Below are 19,922 nucleotides of genomic sequence, written 5' to 3' on the forward strand. Positions count from 1 at the left end.
GTGAATTCAGGTAAAGAAATATGCTGCCTGGGTAACAAATTCCTACATTGTAAACTTCAGATACAAACGAGTTACGGATTGAATGCTCCCTAATAATGGCAGCTTATTTACTTAAATGGTTATAAACTGGGAAGAGGTCCTTTATCCAATCAACAGAATAGAACAGTTAAATTACTGTAAAGCAATGTCTAAATTATGACTAGGGCAGAAAAACTATTACTGAAGTTGAGATTAATGATTGTTTACCTTTATAATACTTTCCATAGAAGTTAAGTTATTCAAAATATGCTTAATTTAAACATACTTCAAACTATATTTTCCAATGAAAACAAGGCAACATTCTGTAATAAGCCACAAGTTTTATTGCAACGTGGCCAGATTTTTTTTTTTTTTTTTATTTCAAAACAGTGTTCCATTTAAGGCTCTTTTTATACAGAAACTGCCATCATGACTGATGTTTTACAAAACAACTTTAGTGTTGCAAGACTCACATGGTAAACATAACTCCTACTCCTGTTCAGTAGTGTACATTCAATGGAAAACAAAAGGCATCAGAACAGCTACTTCATTTTATAAAGATATGCATGTAACAGGAATGAAAACCAAGGTACTACAATTGTTTGATGACACAGTTACAGCAACTTAATTGGCATTTCTTTGGGGGGAAGGGGAGAAAAAAAAATCAAACATATTACAAAAAAGTGCTTTAAATGCATAGTGTTGTGTGCTGCCATGTCACAAAAATAGGCTTGTCAAGGCAGGTGAGGTGTATGAATGCACAAGAGCCTCATGGAACTGCAATCAAGTGCAACTGTAAGTATACTGAATAGAGTCTACCATCTGACCAGTGGATAATGCTTTCAAGGCATTCACTTAGCTTACCCTTTGCTGTTTGCTAGACTATTCACATTAACTATCACATTCATTGTACAGGTTGCAAGGAATGCATGCAACGCCAGTTCTGGCTAAGAGTATGACATGAAGGCATTCCTTGGGGTCTACATAAAACTACCAGGATTAAAGAATCAAATGGCAATCACTGGTAGACAGTTTAATTTAATGACATCTCCTTCAGGTCTGTAGGAAGGTGAATGAGGGGGGAGGGGAGGAGGAGTTATACTATTCCAATTGAATGAGCTGCAGAAATGGAAGCTCCTTAGATCCAGATGGCACTTGTATGTCTTTCTATAAGGGTTTTCCTTCAAGTGAAACTACCACATTGCCTCCCAATTTCTCTGCGAGTGTTGAACGGTCCTTAATATCATCCAAACCATTTACTTGCCACTCATGTTTAATACCTGAAAGACAAATGGATAAAAATATATTTGTTCAGTTCCTCAATGCTGAGAAGAACTGTAACTGCTATGTGGAATATCAGATGCCTGTACCTGTAAATTTCTTTTTAATGGCATCTTTAGAGCTTGCGTAGATCATCTTGCTTTTTAAAGGTGCACTTTCCGGAGCCCTGTAAAGGCAAAAAGTAATTATTTAACCCACTGATATTAGACGGAAAATGTAAAGATTTTCAGTTTTAATAGCAAGTTGATTTCACACACCAGAATATAAATACCAGGTCTTCTTTCTTAGATTCCTTTGTCTCGTATGTGGCATCATACAAAGCATATCGGCAATCATTCAACGGTAACAACTTCACAAAGGCTGTGTAGGGGTCTTCCACAGTATCGCCAATATCACCAACTAATATCTGCTTTGTTTCCTCTACAATTATCTGTTTTTTGTCATCACTTAAGCAGAAAAGAACTGCTTTCTTTCTTTTTTTAATCTCTTCTGGGGTTGAAGATTTCCTTACTTTCATGTCATTAAAAACCTTTATAACTTCATCATTCACTGTTACTCCAGAAGCCTGTAAATGAGATGAAGGGAATAATTATTTAAATGCAAAACAACTAACATTGACTATGGGGAAGATATTACCTGATACTAAATAAAGAGAAATCTACTCTAGAATTTGAGAACAAAAATTTTACAATAAAACCTGAACACTCTAGAACCATAATGATGTCAGTGGGGTTGTATTAGGTAAAAAACTGTACAAAATTTTTCCCTAATTTATTCATTTTTTTATCTCAGCATCGTCTTCTTTTCCGTTATTGATCCTAAATAACTGGGTTTCCATTGCACATGTCAACCAATTATCTATTAGTTTATCATATATTTGGCTCAGCCAGGGGTGGGGTTTTTTGTTTGTTTTGTGGGGTTTTTTTAGTTGGAACAAATGTTATACCAGCAGTTCATATCCAGTAGTGTCATGATTCTAGTTTTGTTGAGTGATGTAAGGCTCTAGAAGCAGTAGAAATGCCTTCTGAGTTGTGTCAACTGCAATGTTATGTTTTTAAAACTCCTTTCTTTTACTTAATGCTGATGCACTAACCAAAAAAAAAAAAAAAAAACAGCCACTGCAGTTTCTACATAAGGAAAGTACAAATTGTACAACACACTACAGTAGTTCCAAACCATTCAGAACCCTAACGTAAAACAGTAAGGAAACAACATACTGAGAGAGCTGATAGCAAACTCACTACAACAATTTTAGCTTGTTACTTATAAGCTAGCTAAACACATCCATATGGCCCTTGTTTTCAGTTCATTACATTCTTTATTAAAAGACAGCAGTTTCCAAGGTACAGCATGCTGTTTTCAAGAAATCAGGTAAACAACACATTAAAAAAAAACAACAACCCTGCCCCTTTTGGAATATAATCTGTACCTTTTCCTAGTTTAGTTATAGGAAATACATTTTATTTGAAGAAATGAAGGTTTTACTAGCCCATCTCCACTATTAAACTCGGATTTGCTTGCAAAATTCTTATTAGAAAGATGGTTATGTAAACCTTAAAAAAAAGCTTAACTGCTAGTGCATTGACAGCTTAGACTGCTCACTCCCAATTCCCCCTCTGAAAGAGGAGACAATGCAGCTCCATTGCCCTCTCTTCCCCACTGGAAACCGATCCAGGTTTCTGGGGGAACTGCAGCTAGTGAAGTCAGTCCGACAGGGCTGACTGCTCCCTGAACGCACCCTGCCCACTTTAAAGTCGGGTGTAGCCCACGAAAGCTTATGCCCTAATAAATGTGTTAGTCTCTAAGGAGCCACAAGTCCTCCTCGTTGTTTTTAAATAATCTGTTCCTCAGCCCCTTGCCCCGCCACATGATATTTGGCAGCACAAACTCCCCCTGCGGTGGGGAAATCAAGCAGGCAGGGCCGGGGCCCGAGGCTCTGCAGCAGCAGCGTCAACACCGCGTCCTCCACGGGGAGAGACGCACTGAGCCAGAGGCGATGAGCCTCAAACCCCCTCCCGCAATCGCCCCCACAAACCTCCCACCCGCAGCGCGCCCGGCAGGCAGACCCCCGCCCCGGGGGGACCCTGCCCCCGCGATCACATCAGCCCCCACAGCCGTTCGCCCCCGGCTCACTGGAGGGTCCGCCCGCCGTGGTGAGCTCAGGCTGGGATCAGCCCTCCCCTCACGCACCACCCCACTCGTCCGCAGCGACCAGGCGGCAGCCCCCGCCGGCCTCCCGGGCCGAGCCCCGCAGCCCCCCCCACTAAAATTAGATTAAAATGGCCGCTGAAGGCTTCGGGGCCTGAACACCGGCCCGGACCCGCTCAGCCCCTCACCCCGCCGGGCCTCCCGCCCTCCGCGGGCCCTGTCCGCCGCACTGCCCCGAGCACGCCCCGCCCTTACCATGGTGCCGGGTCCCTGTGGCGACGGCGGCTGCCTGCAACGCTGGGATGCAGCTCGCAGAGAGCGCGCGGGGGGCTGGGGCGAGGTGGGCGGGGGGACGAGTCACATGGGCGCCGCGCCCGCCGCCTTCGCCACCACGTGCCGCGGCGACCCTCCCAGCCCGCTCCGCAAGGAGGGAGGGGGGATGGGCCCCTGCCTCGGCGCGCGGCCGGAGCCGGGGGGCAGCGCTTGTGCTACGCCAGCCCCGCCCCGCCCCGCCCCGCCTTGCGGCCCTCACCGGCGTATTGACCTCTCAGCCCAGCCTTCCAGTACCCCGCCGGGCATCCCTACGCCCAACCACCCGGGCCCCTGAGGGGGCACCGCCATACCCCGCCTCCCAGCCCGGGGTCCTCAGGAGAGCATTCATCTACCTGGGGCACACCCCACATCCACCTGCCCGGGGCCCCCCTCACATCCACCAGGCTGCCCTCAACTGTTGCCTCCCCCACCGGACTGTTGGACGAGGGCGATATCACACATCCCTTTCCCCGCCCCGCGGGAGGTGCCCCCTCCACGTCTTCCATACGGATCTTGTGATCCCCAACCCCCTTCTAGGGGTATTATCGCCCCCCCCCCCCACCGCCGACTCTGCGCCACGACACTGCGCCTTTCACAAACATCTCCTGCGGACGCGTGTGCGTGTGTGTGCAGTCCCTCTTAGCTGGCAGACACAGAGGGGAAATCAGAGCCTTCCCTTTAGCAATGATGTGTAGCAATGATGAATGCATTTGAAGGCTTTCGGCACGGGACTTTGCAAACGCTAAATAACCCCGAGAGCCCACTGGTGGGGTAGCGGGATACATGAGATGTTCTGTTCCGGTTGCTGGAGAGCGCTTGCTGTATCATCGTCCCCCTCCCTCCCCTTCTGCTGTCCCTGCAGTGCTGTTGGAGCCAGAGGATTGGATCTCGGGGTCCCATTGCTACCTGAAAAGTTCCGAGTAAAGTAGGTTGGACATTTGACAAAAATGGAAATTAACTTTTTCAGCGTTTTTCATTCTTTTTTTTTTTCCGGGTAGCTTCCTCCTGCGGAGTTGGGAGTAACCACTGTCGGGTGAGTGGAAAGTTCTAGCTGGCCTTGAGTCTGTTACTAGTTAAAGGTAAAAGGAGTGGTGTTCAGTTGGATTTTAATTCCTTATAACACTTAAGGACAAGATTTGTCTAACAGTGGGGGAATACCATGAGTTTGGTGGCACAATAAGATGACAACCCTAAATAGTGTACATAGCCCAGCCTGTTAAACTCTGCTACTTCAGATCCCACCTGGTTTTTTTCTTTTCTTTTCTTTTTTTTCCTTCTTCTTCCAGTCAGGTACTTGGAAACAAACTAAACTGGGGGTGGGGAGCCTGGGGCACTTGCTATCTTTTTTCCTAGACATTTTTCCCAAGAAACTTGGGCTGCACTGGCGAAATTAAAAATAAATTACATATGTGGGATTTTGATCTTTGTTTTGTAGTGTATGTCAAACTTAATGTCTTGGGAAAGGACCATGTGTCTTTTTTAATGTTATGACTACTTTGTTATTATGGTCCTCCCCAGAAAGTACCAGACCTGTTTGTAACATGCATATTGAAGGGTTTCTTTACTTGATGTATGTTGCTACCATCACCCAGTTCTTCTTGTTTTTTTCAAGATAGAATGGAATTCCCCAATATCCTACCTGTGCTTCTCTTTTAAAGTGTAATATTTTTAAAGGGGATGAAATAAAACTGTTTATCCATTTATATTTCCTTTACTTGCAAGTGACACTGCAACTAGTTAATTAAATATGTTTATTTAAACACAATAAAAAAGGAATAGAAAATATATATTCAAGAAACTCAGAAACCAGTATCAGATAAATGGGCAAAGTTTACCCCCATACTTACTAGCCAATCTAGAAAACAGAAATTTACTCTTCAGTAATAATAATGCTTGGCACTTATGCTTTGCTTTGGGTATTCAAAACCCTGTACAAACAATTTTACTGTTTACTCCACTGTAGTTTATAAATGATTGTGCCTCTATGAAAATGTCCCGATCCATGTGTATGTGAATGGTCTGTACTCACGTGGGGATGCTCATTGAATTCAGTGTGACTATTTGCACATGGGCCACTTATGGACTGAATTGTATCCTTGACTTATTCAGCCATGCAGCAAGTAAGTTCTCCACTCCACATGGCAAAGTGAGATCTTCCTGGACCTTGGGTCCAGATCTAGTGCGGTGCATGGTCACTTCACTTTGGATATTCCTCCCTATCAGGAAGTGGGGCCAGTAGGAGGCAGAGAGAGCTCAGGATTGGGCAGAGCCTAAAATAATCCCATTTTCTTCCCTGCAGTCTTTTGTTGACCAGCATAATTGGGTTGGCATGGGTTGAGAAGTAAGCTGTATCCATTACAGGGTTATAGTAGAACTGCAGAGTTATGAACACCTCGGGAATGGAGGTTGTTCGTAACTCTGAAATGTTCAGAACTCTGAACAAAACGTTATGGTTGTTCTTTCAAAAGTTTACAACTGAACAGTGACTTAATACAGCTTTGAAACTTTACTACACAGCAGAAAAATTCTGCTTTTAACAGTCTTAATTTAAATGAAACAAGCACAGAAACAGTTTCCTTACCTTGTCAATTTTTAAAAAACTTTTCCTTTATTTTTTTTAGTACATTTATGTTTAACACTGTAAGTACTGTACTGTATTTGCTTTCTGTTGTTGTTGTCTCTGCTGCTGCCCGATTGCATAATTCTGATTCCAAATGAGGTGTGTGGTGGATGGGTCAGTTCATACGTCTGGTGTTTGTAACTCTGAGGTTCTCCTGTAATTCTTCCCAGGAGCAATTTCTAAGGCTCCTCCTCTCTTCATTAACATTTAATTAAGCCACAGGACAGCTCTGCATAATAGGTAATACTGTCCCCAGAGAGGTTAGGTGACTTTCCCAAGGTCTCCAAGGAGGTCTGTATCAGAGCCAGGAATAGCTCCAGACTCCAGTTCTGTGCTTTGAACACAAGAACATCCTTCCTTGTTAGCAACTGTGTAGTGTGCAGATCAATTTCTTTCTTTAGAATTTGGTCTCCAAGCCAAAGGCAAAGCAAAACCTTCCCTAGCTCTGACTGTACTGCAGCAGTTTCATCCTGGCACTCGTGCTCCTCCCCATTCTAAAATTTCTGTGGAATTTATTGTGGTGATGTTGACTGATATTTCTACACTGTGTTAGGTATACAGAAACCTGTTTTATCATTTTAAATGTCAATATATATATTCTCTAATGTCAGGTAAACTAAACATGAGGTGGCTTCAGTAGCAGAACTGGTTCCATTTAAGACAACGGGAATTGCTGAAAATGACTTTGTGAAAAGAAAATGTAAGAGGAGACACTGTGCATTTCTGAAAGGTACAGTAATATGTGGCATTTACAGTATAACGGTAATAGAATGGTAATAGAGTCAAAGGGATCTTTAGAAAACTTCAGCTGGATCAGGGAAAATTGCCAGTCTGTTCTGGATAAATGGACCATAATAGTAAACTGCTTTTACAGTCAATAATAATTAATGCAAAAGCCCAGAAATGTTTTGCAACAATCAAGGAGCAATTTGATGAGATGTTCTGGTTATTTGGAAAACCTCATTTGAATCATCCATCCAGTGTGTGTTCTCATTGCACATGCAACATTATTAACCTTTTCCCATAAAAGGGGCAAGTTATAACAAATGCTGCAACTACCTAAAAAGTGCAAGGCACTTAAAATGAAAAACACACACACACTGTGGAAAAAAACAACCAACCAACCCCTTGTTTTTGACTTATTTTAGCCAGATAGCAGTTCATTTTATTTGAAATCTTTTATTCTTCCTGCATAAGACAGCTTTTAGGACTTGATCCTGCACAGATCTGCATTTATAAATGTAAGGTAAAAAGTAATGAGCATGATAAGGAATTTGGGGGATTTTGATCCTAAATTCACGAGCATTGCTGGAAGCTACCAAGTCAGTTCTGCCTAATCGCACAAGTGAGGCCAAAGAGAGCGTATGTAGGTAAACACCTGATTTCCATGATGGGGATCATACCTAAGCCTATGTCTTCTCAGACACACACACTCATTCTCTGTCCATATCCTTTTTCACCCTGTGAGAAAGAGAGTGAGCTCCCAGGAGGCTTGAGACTTACTATTGTATGAATCAGTGTGCTAAACCATATTTAATCTTACTTGCCCTCACATTTGCACAGGAGTTTAATAACCTTGTGATCCTTGCTGCCACCATGCAAGGACACACATGCGTAATGTAGAGTAGATTCCACTAATACTCTTGCTGGTTTCTGTCAAGATTTTCCAGTGAAGCAATAAAGTTTTGGTACCTAAGGTCATGAGGACGTTAATCAGTATGATGATCCTGGGAGCTATTTTTTTCCCAATAACATTTTCAACCTCCGCTACTTCTACAAGTATGCCTCTGTGTTTATGGCAAACGTTCTTTGCTACTGCACTCAGAAAGAAGTTGTGTAATATTACAGTAGATGCTCACTAGATCACTGTCATATGCCTTGTTTAGGCGGTGTGCCTGACACCACTGTAATGTCTTTTTGCTTAGCACATTCTTCATCAGCATTCAGTAGATTTTTGCTTTTCTCGTCTAGGTCCTAATCCACTTCAGGGACAGTCTGTAGGTTAGCAATTTCAGAGATCTGTCTCACCTTCTGTATATAGTGAGTTACATTTTGCACTGTTACAGCAAGATTTCAACAGATCTGTAGCAGAGTAAGAACACAATTTGGTCCATTTTCCTTTGAATACAGATTGGATAAAGAAAGAACTGTGTCAGGGTTTCACAGCTTGTTTAATAGTGTACTCAGCAATTGGTTCTTCACTTGCTATTATACGAAAGGGGAGTAAGAGATAAAGCTTTGACATACAATAGATACATGACTTTGGCAATTCTTTGTATAGGGACATATCACCAAAAATAGACCTACACCAACAGTTGCTACAATACGGCTGTGTGATCGGATGTGCAAACTTCCCACTGGAGAAGAAGGAGTTAAGGAGCTGCTGTGGGCCTAGGTGGCCCTGTCCCACCTCACCTGCACAAGCTGGAGGAAGAGCTTAAAAAGGGAACCAGAGTAGCTCAGTGACAGGCAGACAGGGGAGGTGAGCTGACCTGTGCTCTGAACTCCTGGGAAGGAGCAGCACAGAAGCTTTTGCTGCCTAAGGCCTGGTGATACTGACCTGACCAAGCCTGGAAAGGAGGGACTGGTGACTTCTGGAGGTCAGAAACTTTATTTTTGTTTTCGGTCCTTTACCCTGTGGGAAAAAGGTACATTGCTAGGAAGTGATCCAAGGAGGTGGCTACATAGCACCCCAACATGCAGGCTTAGCTGCCTGTCACTGAGCCCTGGATCAGAGCCATGTGGAAAAGGTGGGCCCAGGCTCCCCTACCAGCCCCTAAAGAGGGAAAGACTCCAAGACCTTGACCCAAGGGGGAAGCCCTTGCTGACTTCTCATGACTTCCACTTTATTGGACTCTTTGTGTACCCCAAAAGGGGTGGACTTGAACATGTGACCCTGCTGGAGGGCTGAGTCACTAAAGGACAGACCACCACGTAAGAGAGTGGAATGCCCGGGAGGAAGACAACGTGCCATACCTGTGCCTGAGAACTAAGTGGCACTGGCAGTGACTTCCCCTTTGCAGGGTGCTTAATATTCTTCCTAGTTAGATCTTAGTAACTGGCTCATGTGTGAGAGCAGCGCCTAGTGTTATGTATTCAAGGCTGTTTTTTCTCTTGTTGTAGCCATGTCTGTCCCAGGATATTAAAGAGACAAGGGGGTGAAGTAATATCTTTTATTGGACCAACTTCTGCTGACCTGGAGAAGAGCTCTGTGTGAGCCCAAAAGCTTGTCTCTCACCAACGGAAGTTGGTCCAATAAAAGATATTACCTCAGCAATCTTGTCTTTCTATTTTCTGAAGTTTATATATTCAACATCATTGTGGGTGTGATCCTTCTTTCATTGAAGAGGATGGATTTTTTTTTTTTTTAATATGGCAGTGTGATCAGGATCTGGACATTTGTTATATTCTCCTTCTGATAACCTCAGCATATGCTAAAAGGTTGTGTTAATGCTGGATGTTTCCTCACATACTAGTAGGGTCATTTTGTAGCTGACTAGGTGCACAGGCAGGGAAGTGGATAATCTGTACACAGCTACACTTGCAGTTCCCTGTGCTAGGTGAGGTGTTTGGACTGTTCCCTTCCCTCCCTGCCCCCTTGTGATTCCTGGGGTGCAACCCACCCCAACAGGGAAGGCAGCAGCCCTGCCTTCCTTCCACACTGGCCTGCAAAGCAGAATCCGTGCACACAGGGGAGTATGCTGCATTCCCTGGGGGCACACAGCAGTAGGTGTGCATGCTGTGGAACTAAGGGAGCAGTTTTGCCATCCAGAGACAACATTCCCCCTAAAGCTTTGCTGAGGTGGTATGGTGCTATATTGACCTTTTTCTGGGCTCTGTGCAGAGTACACAATCTGGCCAATAATAAATGATAACTCTCCACATTTCTGTAGTGCCCTTCTCTGAAGAATTTCGAAGTGCTTTATGAAGATTAATTTGAGTTCTACAGCTGAAAAGTGCCTTTTAAAGTGCAAGTATTTTTAATAATTAACTCAGCCTTGGAACACCCCTTTGACTTGGGTGTCAATCTTAGCTATTTGTATTTAGAGCTGGAAGAAATTTTTTTGGCGAATAGTAAATTTGCTGAAAAATACATTTTTGGGGACAGAGAAACTATTTGCAAATTAAGGTTGAATTCAGTGAATAGCTTTGCCAAAACACGAACCCCAAAAAACATTTAGGAAATGTCAAAACAATTTGTATCAAAATGAACTATTTGGACATTTTGGTATGAAACATTTTTTTTTATATGAAATGTCATTTCGCAATGTTTCATTTGACCCAAACAAATTTTTTTTTTTTGTTGGGGGGGAGAACCAAAATTCACTTTATATATATATATATATATATTTTTTTTTAAATTCTCCTATAATACATTACTTTAGGACCTGGGACAAAACACCAAATATTGTGAGATTCATAATAAAATTGTGAGAGTTAGCAACAATGTTTAAGAAAGCACTTCTAAGTAAATAGTTCTCTTTCCCCATGTGGTGTTAGTCTTGACATAACTACGTACCCCCCAGACAAATATTTTTGGCAAAATTAGCATTTTGTGACAACTTGGTGTAAGTGTTCCGGAAAGAAAGGCATGTTTAAAAGGATTTTAAATCCCAACTAAATGTACTAGAACAGCTCTATAGTTGCCAAACTTCATTACAGGTTTGGAGTGTGAAGGATTAACTAGCTCAGCACAGGCTCAGAAGGAGTACATGGGGCTGCTCAAGGTCAGCTTAGGAACAAAAACTGCCGAATTGGGGGGGGAAGGGGTGGCATGGGAGTGTGACAGCACATATCCAAATAAGGAGAAGAGGATGAGGAGCAAGTGCATTAATTAATTGAGAAGCTTCTGGAAGCTATGAGGATTGTATACAAAATATATAGGTGGGGGGGGATGAGGGGTTATATGTATGTCAGGACACAGTTTTCAGGAGGCACAAGAAGAAGAAAACCAGTGAAAGGAAACTAGAGTTTTCCTATGGGATCTATAGCCACACAAAAAGCAGGAAAATGGACAACAGGAACCAGCCACTCTTTAAGCAGGAGGCCATGAGGTGGTCAGAAAACACCAGACTGCTCAATTGCCCCCCTCCCCCCCATTTGCTAAATTTGTCTTGCATCTTAATTGCTAAAACATATATTCATAATTATTTTGTTGTTTTTTCAAGCATCCTGAAATGTCCTAGGTAACTGTAATGGGGTTCATTCACCACTAGGGTGCCCTGTTATGGCTGGGTCTGAGGAATTAACTCTTCTGATCTAGCACAAGCACCCCCTTTTGTTGCCCACTCGGCCCATGGCCTATCTCACTCTCCAAGGCTTGAGGTGCGCTTGTGCACACTCTCTCTCTCAAACAGCCTTCTGGCTAGTTCACTATAGTCTTCCCCTTCCAGAGTAACAAAGTCTCAACAGACAAGCTGTCTAGGTGCCATTCAGGCAGTTTTTCCATTCAACTCTGTGCCACTTTCCCAGTGGCTGGTAAGGGAATCTGGGCCTCCCTTCTACTCCAAGTTCCTGCCCAGGGACCCTACAGTTAACAAGCAAGGCCAACCCTTGCTGTCATTTCCCTAGGTTTCTTCCTATTCTTCCCTCTGCTAGCTTTCTTCTCCACCACCTCTCTGGTTCTACACCTGCCTCATCAGGGCTCCGGCTCCAATAGGCCCAGAAAGTGACTGCAGATTTCCACACTAGAGCCCCTACTGCTCCCACTTCCTAGCTTTATACAAGCCCCTGCCTACTCCTGCCCACATAGGCTCCATCTTCAATTAGTGCTTGTCTGTCAAGCCTAAATATCCTCCCAGCTGCAGCCTACTAGATTAATTAGCCTCTTCCATGCCATGTGTGGGGTGAACACTTCATCACACTAACTAACCAAAAGCTGTGCTCCCTACCTCAAAGATCATATGATCTGAATTCAGCACAACAGAAGATATGGGTTATTGATACATAAAGGGGAAGGGATTAAGGATGAGCAGTAGTATGATCACATTCAGTGAGGCAAGTATGCTCTTGAAAATCTAGGTACATTTGTATCTTATCCTCCCCCCACAACCCTTATTGTAAAGGTGAGATGTCAGAAACAAGCCTATAGAAAGGGGTTGGATGAGGAAAGTAAAGTAACTCAGCAAATATGTTTGGAGAAGTTGTCCCAAACATAAGGGGTATTGTTCAAAAAGGTACAGAGATATTTGTGAGCGGAGAGCAAAGGGGTTATGGAACTTGGCATTATTCTTGCATTCTTACTTAATAAATATGATATTTGGGGAAATTATTAAAGAGCATAAAACATTGCTAGGAAACAGAAGAGGGAGTGGTAATTTTGAGAGAGACAATACACAAGGGAGTTATTAATAAAAACATAGACCAATGGTCTGTCTAGCCCAGTATCCGGTCTTCTGACAGCAGCTGGTGCCAGATGCTTCAAAGGGAATAACCAGTACAGGGCAATTTATCAAGTGATCCTTCTCCTGTCCAGTCCCAGCTACTGGCAGTGAGAGGTTTAGGGACACCCAGAGCATGGGGTTGTGTCCCTGAATTTCTTGGCTAATAGCCATCGATGGACCTATCCTCCATGAACTTATCTAATTCATTTTTTTTAACTCGGTTATGCTTTTGGCTGTCACAATATTCACTGGCAATGAGTTGCATAGGGTTGACTGTGCATTGTGTAAAGAAGAACTTCCTTGTGTTTCTTTTAAACGTACTGCTTACTAATTTCATTGGGGACCTCTGGTCCTTGTGTCATGTGAAAAGGTAAATAACACTTCCCTTTTCTCACACCATTCGAGATCTTCGAGACCTCGATCATATTCCCCTTTAGTTGTCTCTTTTCTAAACTGAACAGTACCGGTCTCTTTAATCTCTCCTCCTATGGAAGCTGTTCCATATGTCTCATAATTTTTGTTACCCATCTCTGTACTTTTTGTAATTCTAATGTATCTTTTTTGAGATGGGGTGACCAGAACAGCAGGCAGTATTCAAGGTATGGGCGTAGTGTGGATTTATAGAGTGACATTATGATATTTTCTGTCTTATTGTCTATCCCTTTCCTAATGGTTCCTAACATTGTTAGTGTTGTGGGTTTTTTTCTTTTTTTCTTTTTTTTTTGACCGCCACTGAGCAGATGGTTTTCAGAGAACTATCCACAATGACTCCAAGATCTCTCTTGAGTGGTAACAGCTAATTTAGATCCCATAATTTTTATGTATAGTTGGGATTGTTTTTCAATGTGCATTACATAGCATTTATTAACATTGAATTTCATCTGCCATTTTGTTGCTCAGTCACCTCGTTTTGTGAGATCCTTTTTAACTCTTCACACTCCGTTTTGGACTTGAGTATCTTGAGTAATTTTGTATTATATTTAAACTGTGCCACCTCACGGTTTACTGCTTTTTCCAGATCATTTATGAATATGTTGAGTGGCACTGGTCCCGGTATAGATCCTTGGGGGCACCCCACAGTTTGCTTTTTTCCCCTGTGGAAGACTAACCATTTATTCCTATCCTTTGTTTTCTATCTTTGAACCACTTACTGATCCATGAGAAGACCTTCCTTCTTATCCCATGACTGCCTACTTTGCTTAAGGTCTTTAGTGAGAGACCTTGTCAAAGGTTTTCTGAATTTCCAAGTACACTGTGTCCACTGGATCATCTTTTTCCACATTTGTTGATTCCCCCGCACCTCCCCCCCCCCAAAGAATTCTAATAGATTTGTGAAGCATGATTTCCCTTTACAAAAGACATGTTGACTCTTTCCCCCAACATATTGTGGTCATTTATTTGATAATTCTGTTCTTTACTATAGTTTGAACCAGTTTGCCTGGTACTGTAATTAGGCTTACCAACCTGTAATTGCCAGGATCGCCTCTGGAGCCCTTTTAAATAAATCAGGGTCACATTAGCTATCCTCCAGTTATCTGGTACAGAGGCTGATTTGAAGTGATAGGTTACATATCACAGTTGGTAGTTCTGCAGTTTCGTATGAGAGTTCCTTCAGCACTCTTGGGTGAATACCATCTGATCCTGGTGAGTTATTACTGTTTAATTAATCAATTTGTTCCAAAACCTCTTCTGTTGACACCTCAGAATGGCTTAGGTGTAGAAATCTCTCACATCCTCTGCAGTTAGGACTGATGCAAAGAATTCATTTAGCTTCTCTGCATTGGCCTGGCCCTGTCTTGCTCGAGGGCTCCTTTGGCACCTTAGTGCTCCAGTGGCCCCACTGGTTGTTTGGCAGGGTTTCTGCTTCTGATATACTAAAAAAAATTTGCTGTTAGTTTTTGTCTTTTGGTAGTTGCTTTTCAGATTATCTTTTGGCCTGCCTAATTATACTTGACTTGCCAAAGTATATGTTCCTTTCTATTTTCCTGAGTAGGATTTGATTTCCAATTTTTAAAAGATGTCTTTTTGCCTCTAACTGCCTCTTTAGCTCTGTTTAGCCATGGTGGCATTATTTTTGGTCGTCTTACTGTTTTATTTGGGGTACACACATAGTCTGAGCCTCTATTGTGGTGTTTTTAAATAGTTTCCATGCAGCTTGCAGGCATTTCACTTGTGACTGTTCCTTTTTAATTTCCATTTAACTAGCCTCTTCATTTTTGTGTAGCTCCTAGTTTTGAAATAAATGTTACTTGTTGCAGTTTTAAATCACAGTCTCAATATTGCCAACCCCAAGTGTTCAAAAATCATTAAACAGACCCCCACATTGTGGGATTTCCAAAATAATATATGGTGCATTCTTTTGATGCCTTTAGGAGTCACCCTTTAAAGTTTATTTTCTTTGTAACCATAAGGGCTAGAAACTTATTTTCCTGTGTGCATTTTTTTTTTCTTTTTAAAGTCTCAGGGCTTTACAGATAACAGCAAATATCACAAGAGTTGGCAATACTGCAGTCTGTGACTATCATTCTCACAGGGGAGTGTGGTACATAAGCAGGGAACCAATAGAAGTATAACTGTCAAGTGAGTCAAAGGGCAGTTCTACACTAAAAATTTAGATTGGTGCAGCTGCACCGATGCAACTATGCTGCTATAGCACGTCTGGTGAAGATGCTCTAAGCCAACAGGAGAGAGCTCTCCCATCGGCTTAATAACTCCACCTTTGTGAGAAATGGCAGCTATGTCAGTGAGAGAGCTTCTCACCGACTTAGCACTGTCTACGCTGGGGTATAAGATCAATATAACTGTCTCTCTCTCCTGGGGTGTGGATTTTTCACACCCCTGAACAACGTAGTTATACTGAAGTAAGTATGTAATGTAGACCTAGCCGTAGTGCTGGGCAGGAGGAGAGATGAAGGATCAGCAGGTGTGGGGAGGGGCTGTCTTTGATTGCTTTGAGATCTGTAGATTTTTCTGTGGGCTTATCTCCAAAAGTAAGATGGTAACATCCAATATTAGTGTGAAGCTTTAATCCAAGAGGAAACATTATGATTTCATTGATTAGATTTTATTTCATAGAGGAAAATAAAATTATTTCCTGTGGAAAAATTTAGCAGAGGGTTAGTCAGTTTCTTAAATTTGCACTCTGGTGGTTAGAAAATAGAATAAGAAAAACAAAGCTAGTTACGGACTTTAATCTTAAAGCCAGTTCTGTTCTCAGTTTCAGACGTTGTAAAACTGGAGTAACTCGATGGACTTCAGAAGTCAGATTTTATAAGTGAGAGTAGACTTTAGACTAAATTCTCTGTTCAGAAAATGATTTAATTTAGAACATTCACCTTTCCAATAAACCAATAATGTGGGTGAAAAGTACTTTACAAACAAATAGTTACATTTCTCTCTCTTTATACAGACCTATTTAATTTTCCCCTCTAACAACTATTCAGTAACTTAAATACTGGAGTCTTTTTTTTTATTTAAAAAGATCTGTGTATATTGCAAGGACTTGATCTAAAGCCCATTAAAGTCAATAGGAGTTTTTTCTTTGACTTTTCGGAGCTTTGGATCAGGCCCTAAATGAAAAAAATCTGTACAATTAAACAAAATGTAAACAATTAAAGCAGTTGGGGCCATGATGTATTTAAAGATTCTGTGAAAATAAGTCCACATTGCTATCTGCACATTAACAGAGTATAGTTAGTCTCTAAGGTGGCACAAGTACTCCTGTTCTTTTTGCAGATACAGACTAACACGGCTGCTACTCTGAAACCTATAGTTAGTAATTTACTTTAGAACATATTAATTTCCTTTATTTACATTTATAAAAACCTCTATAGATGCCTCCCTTATGCTTTCAGGGCCTGTTACATAAATAAAATACACAATATGAACAACAATACAATATAAAGAACAGCTCATCCCATCTCGACACCTCTAGCAACTATTGGGAGGCTAATAAAGTCCCAGGAAGAACATAACATAAGGTTAAAACAAGTTCTGAATGCTGCTGAGGCTAGATTATGTGCTCCTTGGAGAATTCTGCACCAAAAAATTAAATTCTGCTCACAATATTTTAAAATTCTGCATATTTTTTGGTCAAAATAATGCAATATAATCCAGCTAGTTTCAGTTATTTTGGTAATTTATTTAAACTACAATTCAATAAATGGAGAATGGGAGTGGGGAGCATTGGAGGAAATCAACCCCCCTCTAACAGTAATATAGCTAGTATTGATAGTTTACTTCTAATTATTAGTCAGCAAATATATGTAGCCATGTGCTCAGTGTTACATTATAGGCAACTGCAGAGCAAGTGAGGGCTGGGGACTCAAACTCACAATTTATACTGGTTACTGACCTTCTCCAAAAAGGTCAGTAGCAAACCGTTCATGGAGAACATTTTGCAGGAAAATTTCAGTCCAAAAATTTAGACCATTTCTAATCACTAAAGCACCATAAGCATTATAAGGCTAAGGCCATAATGGCCATTATAATAAGGCTCCTTTACACCACTCTGACAATGTAAAGGAGCCTTAAAATGTTTACACCTGTTTTATACTCCTGGGGGAATTCACTAAAAACAATGGGAACAATTCATTAAGCAGGCAGGCTGCTACATTCTCCTCTGCCTGAGGGAACAGAGCCTGCCCCACACCTACCTCTTCAGAAATACCCCAAAGCCCTGCCCCTCCATGCTGAGAGTGCTGCAGTCGAGAGCAAGAGGGACTGTGTGTGTCTGTCTGTCTCTCTCTCTCTCTCGCACACACGACTACCCAGCCCCCTCAGGCGGTGATTTACATCTCTACTGGCTGCTCTGGGTGCCCAGAGACTGACCTGTCTGCACTGCCAGGGAGTGGGCACATGACTGCTCTCATGGCTTCCCTTTGCTTCTCTGTCAAAAGTCATTTTTCTGCGATTAAGCAAGAAATCTGCGGGGGCCATGAATTCCGCACGTGTGCGGTGATATAGAATTCCCCCAGGAGTAATTATGGCATATGACTGATAGAGGGGGTGAAGGTAGATGCAGAAAAAGTCAAAGTTCAAGTATCCCCACCTAAAAACGTATCAGAAGTAATGGTTCCCTGTGACTATGGTAAAATGTGGTTACAGTGGAGAATATGTGTGAGAAATTTAGGGTATAAATAAGCTTCTGGTTTGAAGTGTACTTCATTTTGGAGGGTTTGTGGTTTATTTTAGCAATCTTAAGTTTTATGTAGTTGTCCAAGAATCAGGGGTTTTCAGAGCTCTCTCATATACTATAATGAGTAATCTCTTTGTAAAGTTACCTAGAGTGCTTTAACATACTACTGTTTCAAACAACACTTTGTTAAAATGCACAAGGGAACCTTTTAGTGTGCACCAGCAGGGTCTACCTGGACCAATTAAGGTACCACTTGTTAGTTCGCTTTATAAATTAAGCCCCCACAGTCTGCATTATTCTCCATATAGACAAACCCATAGATACAAGCAACCATTTCTGGTATTTATTGGAAAAACGCAGTTTCTTCTTCTTTTTTTTTTTTTAATTGGGTGTGTTTTATTGGTTATCAGTTAAAACAAAAAATCAGAAACCCTAGGTATAAAATATTACAGGGATGTTGTAATTATCTAAAAAAATAACCAATATAAACCCAGAAAACTCAGTACCAGGTGCTTCTCAGCTCTGCTTGCTGGCAGATTGAAATTTCTGTGCTCTGCCTCTCTGCCTTACCACCCTACACCCATGAGGTAGACCCAGAGGAGGACTCACGAAAGCCCAGAAGATGCCCCCACCTCTGTGAACATAAATTCCTTCCCTTACCTGCCATCACAATGGGCTTATTGAAACCATTCATAAGAGGCCCAATGCTATAGGGTACCTGTCTGGAAAAGGCCACATTTGGAATACCTACCTGTGCCACATCAGCCACCAGCACCACTCATCTCCTCAGTACAGGAGGAGTTTCAGGAGGAGCAGTGGCTACTGAAGGAGAAGGGGACAACTCATTCATACAAGTCCTCTTCCTCCCTTGATGAGGCGGTGACACCACCATCACCTTCCTGTGCAGATGATTTTAGGACCTTTCAGGACCTAATGAGGTGACATGTGGAGTCCCATCAAATCTCCGTGGAGGAGGTACAAGAGTCTCAGCACTCTCTTGTGAGCGTTTTACACCACCCGCAGAGTAAAAAAGCCCTCCCTTTAATGAGGCTTTTTTTCTCCTGCCCATAATCTGTGGCAGATCCCTGCCACTCCCAGGCCTACCTACAAATTGGCAAGCAAAAAAAAGTACATACCTGCCAAAGCACTAAGGGTATTTCTTCTTACCCCACCCCCACCTCCCTTGTAGGGGATGCAGTCAATGAGAGAAACTGTCAAACTTGTTCAAAATCCACTTCCTCCAACAAGGAGGATAAATGTCTAGATTTCCTCAGCAGGAAGTTACTCGTCCGCTGCTCTGCAGTTTTAGGTAGCGAACTATCAAGTTCTGATGGCAAAATATGACTTCAAAGACTATTCTGTGTTTACTCATTTTATTGACTACCTGCCAGTGGGAGCAGTACTAAACTTTCATTTCCAAAGGCCAGCTCATTACCAAAGCTTCCTTGCAGGTTGCCCTTGATGCTGCTGACACAGCTTTGTAATCTGTAGCCACCGCTGTTATGTGATGAATATCCTGGCTCCAGTCTTCTGGCCTCCCTCGGGAGATACAAAACGTGGTGGAAGACCTCCCTTTTGAAGGGCCTAAGATTTTCCACAACGATACTGATACCTTACTCCACTCCCTCAAGGGGAACACTGAGGTCATTTGGGATTTATGTGCCTGAAACAAAGGCGTTTTAGTAAATCACAGACAACACAGTGCTCCTGACCATTTGAGTACCATCCGTATCCTACCTATTCCAGACTTATGGAACCACTTAGAAGAAAGTTTGAACCTCAAAAGAAGAGGCTATCCTCTATAGCGACTTCCCTACCTGTGCCTTCCTCTAAATGACTATTTTGACATACTGGTCGAGTTAACAAACAACCCTCTCCTCCAGATCTGCTGTGCCAATCTGCCATCCACCCTGGCCTTCTGGAGATCACCTATCCCACTTTCTAGCTGCTTGGGAATTTATCAACACAGAAACCACCTCTAGCATCCATTTCCATTCTATTTCTCCCCCTCCCCCCCAGGACC

At 42.3% G+C, this 19,922-nt stretch overlaps 1 protein-coding gene and 1 long non-coding RNA gene across 4 annotated transcripts in view; one reads left to right on the forward strand and one right to left on the reverse strand.

Moving 5' to 3' along the window:
* Window positions 1-663: 663 nt before the first annotated feature.
* On the reverse strand, window positions 664-3,813 carry CFL2 (cofilin 2). Its single transcript, XM_074955853.1, has 4 exons — window positions 3,703-3,813; window positions 1,557-1,864; window positions 1,389-1,465; window positions 664-1,298 (listed from the first exon to the last, which is right to left on the reverse strand). The coding sequence occupies exons 1-4, from the start codon at window positions 3,703-3,705 to the stop codon at window positions 1,186-1,188; spliced, it is 501 nt and encodes a 166-aa protein (XP_074811954.1). The 5' UTR covers window positions 3,706-3,813; the 3' UTR covers window positions 664-1,185.
* A 162-nt stretch (window positions 3,814-3,975) lies between these two features.
* The window catches only part of LOC141989336 (uncharacterized), a 34,989-nt gene continuing 19,042 nt past the window's right edge, over window positions 3,976-19,922 (forward strand). The window contains exons 1-2 of one of the 3 annotated variants that reach the window (XR_012639967.1): window positions 3,976-4,792; window positions 6,991-7,109. This is a non-coding gene — a long non-coding RNA (uncharacterized LOC141989336). The remainder of the gene's footprint in view (window positions 4,793-6,990; window positions 7,110-19,922) is intronic. The other 2 variants (XR_012639966.1, XR_012639968.1) reach the window with 2 other exon arrangements.

The sequence above is a fragment of the Natator depressus genome, chromosome 6 (genome assembly GCF_965152275.1).
Source record: "Natator depressus isolate rNatDep1 chromosome 6, rNatDep2.hap1, whole genome shotgun sequence".
Lineage (NCBI taxonomy): Eukaryota > Metazoa > Chordata > Testudines > Cheloniidae > Natator > Natator depressus.

What these genes read in the sequence shown, in the direction of transcription:
- CFL2 (XM_074955853.1), bottom strand. An exon ending in GACCTGGTATTTATATTCTG is followed by an intron (nt 1,466 to 1,556) that starts GTGTGTGAAATC and finishes TTGCCTTTACAG; the next exon opens with GGCTCCGGAAAGTGCACCTT. An exon ending in CATTAAAAAGAAATTTACAG is followed by an intron (nt 1,299 to 1,388) that starts GTACAGGCATCT and finishes TTTGTCTTTCAG; the next exon opens with GTATTAAACATGAGTGGCAA.